At 35.4% G+C, this 13030-nt stretch overlaps 1 protein-coding gene across 1 annotated transcript in view; it reads right to left on the bottom strand.

The window, feature by feature from the left end:
• LOC111892949 (protein SABRE) overlaps nucleotides 1–13030 on the bottom strand; it is a 51953-nt gene that overhangs the window by 8137 nt on the left and 30786 nt on the right. The window contains 12 exon segments of the mRNA XM_052767381.1: nucleotides 1958–2125; nucleotides 2204–2503; nucleotides 2578–2685; nucleotides 3169–3270; nucleotides 3475–3547; nucleotides 4215–4354; nucleotides 4620–4850; nucleotides 5682–5931; nucleotides 8582–8700; nucleotides 9541–9897; nucleotides 10613–10690; nucleotides 11076–12839. Coding sequence (XP_052623341.1) covers nucleotides 1958–2125; nucleotides 2204–2503; nucleotides 2578–2685; nucleotides 3169–3270; nucleotides 3475–3547; nucleotides 4215–4354; nucleotides 4620–4850; nucleotides 5682–5931; nucleotides 8582–8700; nucleotides 9541–9897; nucleotides 10613–10690; nucleotides 11076–12839 — 3690 coding nt within the window.

The raw sequence follows: 13030 nt of genomic DNA, 5'->3' as shown, positions 1-13030 counted from the left end.
GTCGCATCATCGGTTGGCTGCTTGGACTTAAAGTATTGTTCATGGTAAAAGAGAGTTTTCGACCATGGTAATGTTCCACATTTTGTTGAACACATCAAGCTCTAGAACTTTTGAAGTTGGGATATTGAAGCCATGACTACTAGTATTGTCGGGGCTTAGCTGATTGCTAAAAGGTTCTCCACCCCGACACATTGAACCCATCTCTTTTTTGATAACTCGAAGCATGTCTTCAATGAACTTATGAAGACTGTTGAGCTCATGGGATACATTCCCATGTCTTCTTGAGCTCTTGTCTAAGGTTGCCCATCATCGCCTTAGTCACCATTAATATACCAACATTCTCTTTAAGTAACAATTCGATGGCCTCCTCTGTTTCTCTCATGTGTACTTTACATCCATATATAAGAAATTGATGGTTCAAGATTCAGAACAATGTTGCTTCACCAAAGGGACTTATGGAAGGTCGTGACTTACTCCTCGACTTGTGTTGATCTTGGAATGATCTTTCAATCACGCCCATATACTTGCTTTCGTTGGACCCTGTTGACAACTCTGTTTTATCCTTGCATTGTGGAACTCTTCCTATGAGAGCAAGTGAAAATGACCTTTGCTCTTATACAAATTTTCATGTGCTTAAATTTCTAGCATGTGTAGAACTTGACATTCTTACTCTCTAGAAACCAAGTAAGCCCATTAGGAGGCTCTAAGAGACTTGTGAAGCACTTGCAAGGGGATTGAAGCTACGTATTGAGAAGGACTATAACCCTTAGAGAAATCAAGAAACACTCTTGTTAATATCAAAGGTGGAGTGTTTTACAAATGAAAAAGGGCAGCCTACTTATACTTGGGGGTACATGAATTACGAATAGACAACTACTCAACTGGATACATTATAGATAAATCTTACTATGTACATGAAGGGACAGTTCTAGAGATATCTATTTGTAGAATTATCAAAGTGTTGAGTGAGCTTAGATACCATGGATTGGGCTACAAATTTTGGGTCATGATTTTACTGATAATAAAGAGAAAAATTGAAAAGAAAACTAGGAAAAACATAAAAGAATGAAATAATACCTATATCTAAGAGACATGCCCAATCTCAATAAAGGTCTATATCTGGAGAGTTTTACCGGTTTTCAATTTTCTGCTCATTTAAACCTTAGAAACTATATCAAATCAAGCATAGCACACTAGATTTCATAGCCTGTATCTATGATGCCATCTAATTCCAGAGTAATTTGTTACCTCTCATAATTGTGAAAAACTACCATTGCCATTTTAGTCATGGAAATATATTGTTGCCTGTTTTGCTAATTAACCTTAATCAGCATAATTTTGGCACTAATTATTGTGCTTTTAAAGTACATCTTAATGTACTTTTCAAAATAAGATATTTTGGATAAATTTCACCAGCGAACTTGTAACCAGTCTTCTAAAAGTCGCGCCATGGCGTGAGGCGTGGCTCTACCGTTACGAAAAGCCTCATAACGTTGCTGTTAGGCGTGACGCGTGTCAAGGCGTGATATGGCGCGCTATGGCGTGTTATGGCGCGTGTTTTTTCGTTTGAGACACGGTTTTTTGCTCTTTGTTATGTCTTTTCTAATCGGAGATACAAGTATTGTGGTTTTTATTAAATTTTTGTTACTAGTTATTGATCTAACACTTCTAAAAAGTAGTTATATTTAATATAAATTTATATTTATGTGGTAATATAATTTTAAATTAATACAAAATCGCCGCCTTACATCACGCCTTGAAAACCGCCATGGCTCGTTAAGCTTGAGGCTTGACCTTGCCGCCACGCCACGCCTCACGCCATTTAGAACCTTGCTTGTAACATATTGATGTGACTGAATATTTTTTTAATGGATCTTGAAAGTTGGACAGTTTTAATATGGTTTCAAAACGTTAAGTGGTTTGAAGTTATCAAAGACCGGATTTAGGTGTTATTTACCTGCATTCCAGTGACAGACTTGAGGACTCCCCAAATAACATGCTTTTGAACTCTGGCAAACAGCTTCTTCCAAGTTCCAGTGAATTCAACACGGTGGAATGAATCCATCAGCAACCTCAGATCACTTACTGCAAATCTTGAACCTTCATAAGTCACCAGTAGTTCCACCTGTTTCAATGGACAACAAGCTCTACTTAAATTTTGGAAAAGAATTCATAACATAATCTGTATCTATCTCTGAAATACCTGACTTATCTTGATATTATGAAACTCTCTAATCACCTCAGGCTTGCCTTTCTTTCCGTCAGTTGGTTTACCTACCTTCTTTTCTTCATGTACAGGTTTTGAAGCTTTTCCAGTTTTTGATGATTTTGCACAAGTTTTTGAGTCCTTGGATTTAGGTTTACTCAACTCTTCCTGTTCTAAGGATTGCATTTGTTCTAGAAGTTCATTAGCCACGGATTCAGCTACATTTTCTTCCCACGTTCTATCAAAAGAAGAGCTTCTCCTTAACTCATGGCCTGATACTTTCCCTTTCTTTGATGCCTAAATCCATGCATCAGTTATTATAAACATTACCTACAAAATGAAACCACTAAAATAAAATCTTAAAGACTTACCAAGGGGTCAGCAATGGTTGATTTAGAGGATCCCTCTAATTCCTTGGTTGCCTCGTTCCCTCTTTTGCCTCTTCTTAAACCAGCCGTTGTCGAGACCTTCCAAACTTCCTATTTGTCGAAAAGTCACATTCAGTTTCTAAAGTACTAAACAAAAAAGAAAATATTATTAGTGATATATATATATATATATATATATATATATATATATATATATATATATATATATATATATATATATATAGGAGTAGGATCAAATGAGAACACCAAAAAGGTTGAGAACGCGAGAACAAAGTATATTTATTTGTGATTCCATGTATTCATTTGTAGAGGAATGATAAATTTTTAGCCTTTAATTTCAATTGAAGAGAAAAAACATATTCATGTTGATTGTGCGTAAAAATTTATCATTTTTCCACAAATGAATACATGAAATCACAAATGAATATACTTGTTCTCGCGTTCTCAACCTTTTAAGTGTTCTCATTTGATCCTTTCCCTATATATATATATATATATATATATATATATATATATATATATATATATATATATATATATATATATATATATATATATATATATATATATGACCTGCCGCCGGTGGCTGTCTTGTTCCTCCTCCGTGAAGAAATACCCACACATCATCCGGTACATCGTCTCAGTCAAATGTATTTTCAAGGGGTAAACATCGGCCTATATGTTCAAACAAGGTGAAAAGCATGTAAACATCATCATATGTGCAAATAAGTGTTTGACTATTAATCATAACACGTGGACCCAACTCAATAGGATCAACATTTCATAATAGGTAAAAGAAATTTTGCAGTTATCCAAAAATATGGACATGTAATCTTAAAGACCAAGATAGTTATACACCACATTTGTAGATAGAGATACCTGGAACAAGTCAATAGGCGAGGCACCATCCGTTGGAGCGCCTAGTTTTGCATCTACACGAATCATGACTTTCCTGTGGCCCCAAAAAACTATTATCACATCATTCAGGAATAACTTGTATACACAACACCCCAATCCAAATATGATGAAGGAACCAAGGCCCATAAACATACACACTGATTACAAAAGTTATTATTTTATTTAAAGCAAGTGTGGTTTAGTGAATGAGATAACCGATACTCAGGGACAAGTACAACAAAACCAAATCTATACTTAGGGACAACAAATATTACAAGACTTGATCAATGCAGAAAACTATTACAGGTCAAACCGGGTAAAGGAAGTTACAAATACATAATGCAAGTACGTATAACAGGATGATAAGAGTGAACCTAAGACAATTTGAGTGAGACCTAATCCATTGTGAGGTGTGTGTGTGTGTGTGTGCGTGTGTATATATACATATATGATATGGTACAAAATCAGTTGCATTCTTTATTTCTTTATGTGAGAAATGCATGCCAAAATGCCTCAAGACAACAAGGAAAGGAGGTGGCATGACAAGAAAAAGGAAATGAAAGCGTTTGCATGGTCAAGGACTCAAGGTCATCAACAGCGAACTGAATCCACTGAATTTAGCATACATGAGGTTGAGTCTTATGAGAATTACAATTGTGAATATCGGTAACCTGCAAAGGTAAAAATCAGCGAGAGAGTATTGGCAATCTAGATTTACTTACTTTCCCCATTCGGAAGGAGGATTCCATGCGGCCAGAAGTGTATCTGATTTAGCGTTAGGCAAGCAGTTTTTCACAACACAACACTTTATTGTGAATCTAGCAACACCAATATCTTTATAATCTCTGTCAAAATCGTATATCTGCATACAGAACGACGATTGATATATAATTTCCATCAGCAGTGCGGATAGGTCCAAAACAAACCAAAAAACAGAATGCTTAAGACCTTCAACAGTTTATGTAGTACAACTGGACAGAATTTGCAATTTTTTTTGTCCTACCAAAAAAGACATGAATGCCCTCCCATCAAAATAGCCCTAAAAAGTCTGTCCAGTAGTCCAGTGTGCCAAATGCAGCCTAAAAGTCATGAAAGTCTTAAAAAAACAAGAATATTGTAATCCTTGCCATGTCATTTATCTCGATCTCTGAAATAGATTTTCCATCGAGAAGCATGCTCCATGCAACTTTCTTCAACTGAAAAGATACGTGCATGGCACATGACGGGCCTTTATTCTTCTCTTTCTCTTTCTCCATTAGCTGTTGCTCTGCAGCTTTCTGCAAAATCACCCTCAAAGAAGCAGCCACGGCCTTTCTGGATTTTTGTGCATTAATGACCTCTTTCCTAAGCATTTGCACCTGTAAAGGTCAAGCTCTAGTTTTCTTATATGTACTGTACCTCTCTGCCCATTTCTCATTAGTAACTTTGGCTTATGAGAAATTCAGATGATATAGTAATATTATACCATAATGAACCCCACATAAATGCGACTTTACCCAATGAGAATAGATAAGGTCTCAATATCCATCGTTCCCATAAATTCACGAAAGATGTAATCCTTTCTATTGTTGTAAACTTTTGCATCTGTAAGTTTACAGCTCTTGGTTGTCTCAAGGACAGTAGTAAAAAGGTCCCAGATGGTAGCACTTTTCATTAAAAATAATAATAATAATAATAATAATAATAATAATAATAATATTAATAGCAATGGGTATATGGTCAAATTGGCAGCTAGGTGACAATTTTATTTTGTTAAAAAAAATCTTGGCTGAAATCATCTGGTTATAATATGAAACATCATATCATAAGTTAGACTGCAAGACCTTGAACCGGCAAAAACAAGGGGAAGAAGCCTAATCAGAAATTCGGTAAAAAGTTTGGTTGTTTAATACTCAAAATCTGGATGTGGGTGGCATGTTCCACACCCTAACTAACATTCAGATCCTAAAATCACTAGATTAGAATTCATGGTTTTCTAGGCCATGAACACTAAAAGAAAACAACACTCTCGATAGTCCACAAGAAGTGCTATATTTTGTCATTTATTTTGGTGGCATGCCAAAAGGTTTGGATGTGGATCGGCTTATTTAAATAATAGTATAAAACTAAAGTATATAATATGAATATTACATATATTATGCCATTAATTTACTGAATTAATCAGTTGTAGAGGTTTGGATGTTACTTACCAATATGGGTCTGGCAGTGGTTACGACGAGTATATCCCCTTCCTTTTCTGAGGGCACATCTACAGCGGTGTCAGATGGAAAAGAAAGGTTCCTTATATCCTCATAAAGCAAGTTTTGTGTCCGTTCTTTCTGTTCAAGTTTGACTCTTTCTAGTTCTACCTCTTCAATACCAGCAGACACCACCTCATAAGCTTCCTCCTCCATCTCTTCATCATCTTCTGCTGATTTAGGAATGCTACTTTTCTGAGGCCTGAATTACATACAAGCTTTAATACAAGAAACTTTCTTTCCGTCTAGGAAACTCTTACTTTTATCCCTACAACTATAAGGATAAATGCAAGAAATAGCAATGTACTTTCATCCTGCTTTTATTTCATACTATTACAGCATTGCACTTTGAAATATCTACCAATTATAGCAGAAGCATCACAAAATATAAAGCAATTTGTCATTGCTATAAAAGGATAGATTCTTCAAAGTATAATAGAAAAATAATTAAAAATACAATGCTATAATTTGGTGTATTTTTTGAAGTACGATGCCTTAATAAGAAAAACTTGAAAATGCAGTATTGTAATAGAAAAGATTGGAAGTAGGATACTATAATATAAAAATAAATGAAAGTGTGTTGCTATTTCTTGCACTTAGCCTGAATATATATATATATATATATATATATATATATATATATATATATATATATATAGAGAGAGAGAGAGAGAGAGAGAGAGCTAGGTTATTGTGAGAACTAAAAACAGCATGTGAACTTGCGAACTCATAATCAACTCATCATTTATCAAAATCAAAAACATCAATCTTCTCCAAATGGTGCGTTTAAGCCATATATAGGCTCAAAAAAAGATTTCAAATTTTTTTATTTATTTTCAAAATTTGCATGTATGCACAATCAACGATCATATGGACTGCTGATGAGCACAATTAGCAGTCATATGGACTGCGGATGTGCCCAATCAATTTTTTTTTTTTTATCAATAGTTCATATAACTGCTAATTGTGCTCATCAATAGTCATACAAAAAAAAAATCATTAAACTTTTTTTTTAGCCTAGATATGGCTTAGACGGACAATTTGGAGAAGATTGGTGTTTTTGGTGTTGAAAAATGATGTGCTGATTATGAGTTTTCAAGTTCTCACAAATCTTTTGGTTCTCAAAAGAACCTGGCTCTCTCTCTCTCTCTTTCTCTCTCTCTCTCTCTCTCTCTCTATATATATATATATATATATATATATATATATATATATATATATATATATATATATATATATATATATATATAGAGAGAGAGAGAGAGAGAGAGAGAGAGGTCCATGTGTTCCCCACATCTACTGTGTGCTAAAATGGAACAATAAAAATTTAGTAAAGTTTAAATTATTATTTAATCAAATAAAGATAGATATTAAATGATATCTATAATTGTATGTATATTAAATAATATCCATAGTTATAATTCATTTTTTATGGAAACTAATTAAATTCGCTATCAGTGTCAACAATAATATTCTTTTAGAATGAATTCGTATCTAGGTTTTCATGTATGGGTTCGTGTTTGTTTCGGGACCCATTCACTCAAAATACAACAAAGTTGCTTGGAACATGGAAAACGAGAGTGTATTCTAGCAGAATGAGAGTTTATTCTAGTAGAATAAGAGTGTATTCAAATAGAATACACTTTCGTTCTCTACGGTCCACGAAACTTTGTTGTATTTTAAGTGAGTGGGTCCTAAAACAAAACACGAACCTATACATAAAAACCTAGATGCGGATTAATTCGGAAAGAATATTATTGCTGACATTAACGGTGAATTTAATTAGTTTCCAGAAAAAAGAAATTATAATTATGAATATCATTTAATATACATATAATCTTGGTTTAAAAAAGCGCCGAGTAGGCATGCTTAATTCGCTAGGCGCCCAAGAGATGACCTAAAGCGCTTCAAGTAATGAGATGCTATGCGATTCCCTTAGTTGGTCACCTTTAATAGCGCTTAGGGTAATAAATAGAAAATGGGCTTTTATTTAAGTTAGGTGGGCCAATACGTTTTGTTTAAGTTAGGAAGGGGGGGGGGGGGGGGGGGATGGAAACGAAGAATCAATCTTGTTAGAGGCGGTAAACACAATTACACAAAACAAAGCAAATTGTATCATCGCTCCAACTCATCTTCTCCAAGTAATCGGAAATCAACTCTGCTAATGTTTTCTACTTCCGTTCCATTATACTAATCTACATATTCTAAGTCTGAAACTCTAAACTCCGATAGTCTGAACTCTGAAGTATCAACTTTGGTCATTATATTTATATGTTTTTTGTTAAGTTGTTAGTTGTTAACGTGTGTTACTTAACTTTTAAGTCATACACATAATTCATAAGTTATTTGTTATCATGCATAACAGTTTAGACGATTTCTAGTTATAAATTGTCAGTACTTAGGATTTATATGATACCACTATGATTTTACGAGATTTTTAAGTATTTATAAGTATTTCCATATTTTTTTTATACTTTTTCCAATTTGGGGCACATCTTTGTGCTCTAGGCGAGCACTTTCGCATAGCAATTAGCGCATCGGTCCTCAAAGGCTTTAGCGCTTTAGGGCGCTTTACGTTTTTTAAAACAAAGCATACAATTATGAAAATCATTTAATATCTATCTCTATTTGATTAAATAATAATTTATTTTTTACTAAATTTCATTGGTCCATTCTAACACACGATAGATTCAAGGAACACATGCACCTATATATATATATATATATATATATATATATATATATATATATATATATATATATATATATATATATATATATATATATATAGAGAGAGAGAGAGAGAGAGAGAGAGAGAGAGAGAGAGAGTAGATAAGGATCAAGAATCATACTTTGGTGGTCTGGCCATGAGTACATTGTTGAGAACATCAAGAATAACATGAAACTGGCGAGATGTCATGGTTGCTGTCATATTATCAGAATTGAAGGCGAGTTCTTTTAAAGGTTTCACCTGAAAAACAAAAGTTTCAACGACTTAAGTTATACATTTCAGATCTATGGTGAATTTGTCTCTACAAAAGGCCTAAGCTGGTGAGCATCATGTGAGATGTAAATTAGGTGGCACAAGAAGTCCAATTCACATTGGAATTGAAACTCCTACTCTAAGGTTTGATATTATTCGTTCAGTTTCTGCAAAGATGTCGCCTCAGAACCAATGAAGATGACACTGGAGAGTGGTCTCTAGAGTTATTATTGTTCTTTCTTAATATTTTATTTTTTTTTGACTCAACACATGTAATTTATTGGAGTGGTTCAACATGCCGCCTTTCATCGGTATCTCAAGAAGTAAATGAAGTCTATGTAAGTCGAGAGATTGGTAAAATATAATCACAGCTGCTTTGAGTTTACACCTTGTGGATCAAGGTAATCACAACAGAGGAACAGATGAATAATAAGGAACATGTAGCAAGAAACGAAACAGAGAGTTACTCAATTGCTTGAAACCTACGCATTAACTGGAAAATTACTTGTTCTGAGATACTTACAATTAAACTACGAATGTGATGCCCTTTATATACTAAGACTAAAAGTAATTTGACTCAAACTCTAAAACTAGAAGAAAAATCTATGTAAATAAAAACTTGCGAAAATACCCTTGGGACCAAAATTGTCCCCGTTTCTGAATTGACCCAACACCGTAGGCTTATGGGTAGGGTAGAACCACTCAAAACTGCATAGTCTTTTGGTTTTGAGAAAATCCAGTTGAGGGTTATCTTATCTTATGATCTATTACAGAAAAGTAGGTATTTTGAGAAAGAAGCATATTATAAATAAGAATTGGTGGGCAGACCTTTAAATCTGCGGTTCCACCATTGTGTGTTGTGAAGCGGAAGTACATATCACAGGGGGTGAAGACCTGTTCAAGTAAAGCCCCAGTGCGCTTTACTTTTGGGGAGCTCTTCCTGATCTTTGGTAGCCATTGGACTCCAGCCCCTGGATCCACATCAGTAGGAGCAACATGAGCCTGCACGTGTTCCAACATCACAGACAGCTCGGACCGGTTCCATATCAGTTCAGGAACACATCCTCCATCACCATCACCATCACCATTACCAGCTTCTTCAATCGCCTCTAATACAACATTTACAACTTTATGAAATGACCGACCTAAAACTCTCCCACTAGAAGCAGCCACCAAAAATCTACCCTGTTTGTTCAACATTTAACATACTCAGATCCTTACCATGCACCACATAATCGACATACAAACATTTTCCTGCACTTGTTAAAAGGTTCGACTTTTATATTATTAGAACCATGTCATAGTTCTAGTTTATAGGACTGAATGCAAGACACAGCAACATACTTTCATTCATTCATTTATTCATATATTATAGCTTCCTACTTTCAAAAAATCAACCCAACAACTTTTTTTCTTATTAGTACATTTTACTTTAATTATCTATCCAGTTGTAACAGGAACAAATGAAAGTAAGATGCTATATCCTCTTCCGTTTGAACTCCAAAAACTCTTTATTGTCAGTTCTTTTTCATTGGAACAATAATTTGGCACTAAAATTGACAAAAACAAAGGATAGAATAAACCCCAGAAATTAGAAAACATCTAAAAACTAAAAAACAAGCTGAAACGCCTGATAATTAATTAATCCATTGTTAAAGAAGGAAAAAGAAACTATCAAATTAAAAAAAAAAAACAAACTCCATAAGGGACCATTTAAGAAGGTGCTGATTTTAAGCTCATGGAAAACCAGAAAAATGGAATTAAACCCAAACTGAACATGCACACACCCATCCCCCTTTTCAACCATTGTCTCCTTATTCTTATGCGAATAGGATCCTTAAAACAGTTTCAAGCGATTACACTAAGAAAAAAGATTAAATCTATGACCTCAACAACTTACATTGAAATCTTCTGAGTGAAGATTGAATTGGGGCTCAATAACATTTACCATGAAATTACAAGTGCCCTCCTCATCCTCCTGAGGGCCATCTACATTGACATGTTTTGCTGTCAAAATACACTGAAACCTTTAGACATATCAAGTGATGTTCGATAATGAAAACCCATAAATTGATTAGATCAATGTCTATATCCTACTTCTTCAACACAACTTTCAGGGAAAAATGAAATAAACAGCAAGATACTTCCATTTCTTTACTTTCACTTTTCATCTTATTATGGCATTGTACTCTGAAATTACATGCAGTTTTTTTTTTTTCATATGAGGACATTGTAGTTGGAAAAATCTATCCAATCATAGCAGTAAAGATTGGTTTGTTTTTGGATGTCATTGGGTAGATTTTTCGAGGTACAATGTTGTAATAGGAAGAAGGGAAGCAAAATGGAAGTATGTTGCTAGTTGCATTTATCGAGATATTTTTTGTTAAGGTGGGTTTGCACTTACCAATATCATCAAATGTTTGATGTTGTACGTTATTAGAAGGTGATGGAGACTGATCTGGTTTGGAAGGTGAAGCAGTTTCAGTTTGATCAGTAGAAGCGGTGGTGTTGGAGACATCTTCTTGAAGCGGGTGGTCAGTTTCATTTTGGTCCTCTAGCAGCTTCCTCTGGGCATACACACGAGAAGGAGAAGGTTTTGGAGGTGCGACTGCTTTACCTAACTCAGCAGCCCACGACAAAATAGCATTTCGGTTCTCAATTGCCAAAAGGATCTTAAGGCCATACACAAAAACCCGCTGACAATTATCAGATATCACAACATTATATCCATCATCATCACTTGGGTCGGATCTTTCTTGATCATCACTATCACTTCCACGTCTACATATGGATGCCCCAAATTTCATCTCTATACTTTTTTTGCAAGATTCTTGCCATGCCAATAATCGTGAACAGTCTGCCTTGGGGGATTGCTTTCTGATGATAAAATAATCAGATGACAATAAAAACCCACCAGAATTATCATTTACAGCTTTTTCTTGTGAGGTATTCTTGGATGCTGTTGTAACTTTGATAACACTTGTGGGATCTTCCCTATCCAGAAATATCCTAGGCATATGAAGATCAACACCCAGGTAGACAACATCAAGAAGATCGCGCCTGCTATCAAAAGTGAACTTTTGCTTTCCACGGCCTAGATACACTTCGGATTTTAGCTTTGACATCTTAAAAGTCAACCCTTTTGCTATATCACTTTCATCTAAAGACATATGCCGTATACGGGTTGGAGTTGAATCAACCCGAAACATAATTTCTGTTATGACTTTATCTAATGCCAGGTTTCCAGATCTAGCAACTCTTGGGACGCCAAACCGGGGGTAACGAGAGAAAAAGCGCAGTTTTACAGGAGGGAGGTAATTCAAATTCCCAAACTTTAGTAGCCAAGAAATATCATGAGGGGCAAGACTTATAGTAGGCGAATCAAATGAAGTATCTTTGGACTGTGATTGATTCTGAGGTCTGAGAGCCAAATTAACCCGCATGGAGAGGGAAGTGGATCGGAAAGGATCAAATATATACTCACGGGCTTCACCTTCAGACGGGAGTGCAAACAAAAAATGGTTAAGTGGTGTGCCAGAGTCACACCCCCAATCCATGGCAACTTCAAGAATGAGAGTTGGGGCTATGAAGAAAGGACCCTGGGCGCCAGCTGGAGGTTTGATGGTTGAGTTTTTCAGCAAACTCTCCAAACTGCTTGTAAAAATCTTCAACTCCCTTGCAGAAATGTAAATCCTGCCATCGGACTGCTGGATTTCGATATACCCAGAAGACATTTGGAGTTTTTCAGATTTTTCGTATGGGTCGGTTGTGCCAAGGATGTTAAATAACATCTCGGAGAAAGATAAGGTGGTTTTTCCATGGATGTAGTTTCTCATTTCATCCCACCATGGCAAGCTTTTCTCTTTCTTTGGAGGGACAACAAAGGGATTTGGGTCCCTAACACTTAACTTGGCCCTGCGTAAAGCCACAGTGAAGGCATAGCTCAAATCTGCTAAAACTGGTTCAAACCCCACTCCGAATGAAATTTCTCCTTTCTGAAAATGCAACGGCAAATCTAAAAATGTTTTCATTGGTGGGGTTGTACCACCAACCGAACGGTACATTTCCACCTTCCTCCATTTACCAATATACACTTCCTGAAGACTTTGGGGCTGGAAAGGTGTAGCCTGCAATCAGGAGAATCATTCAGAATACATCCCCCTGACACAGATCAATAATCAGAGTGTGACAATGAAAACAATATCTATCAACAAATTCATAAACTACCATTACACTACATGTACAATTGGTTTCTGACTTCAGGGCAGCCTACTTTCCGCAACTACATTTCATAAGACAAAACAACAAGGCAACAATT

The sequence above is a fragment of the Lactuca sativa genome, chromosome 9 (genome assembly GCF_002870075.4).
Source record: "Lactuca sativa cultivar Salinas chromosome 9, Lsat_Salinas_v11, whole genome shotgun sequence".
In the NCBI taxonomy this organism is placed as follows: Eukaryota; Viridiplantae; Streptophyta; class Magnoliopsida; order Asterales; family Asteraceae; genus Lactuca; species Lactuca sativa.
The sequence above is the reverse complement of the archived record's forward strand: the minus strand, read 5'-3'. Positions and strand labels throughout refer to the sequence as shown.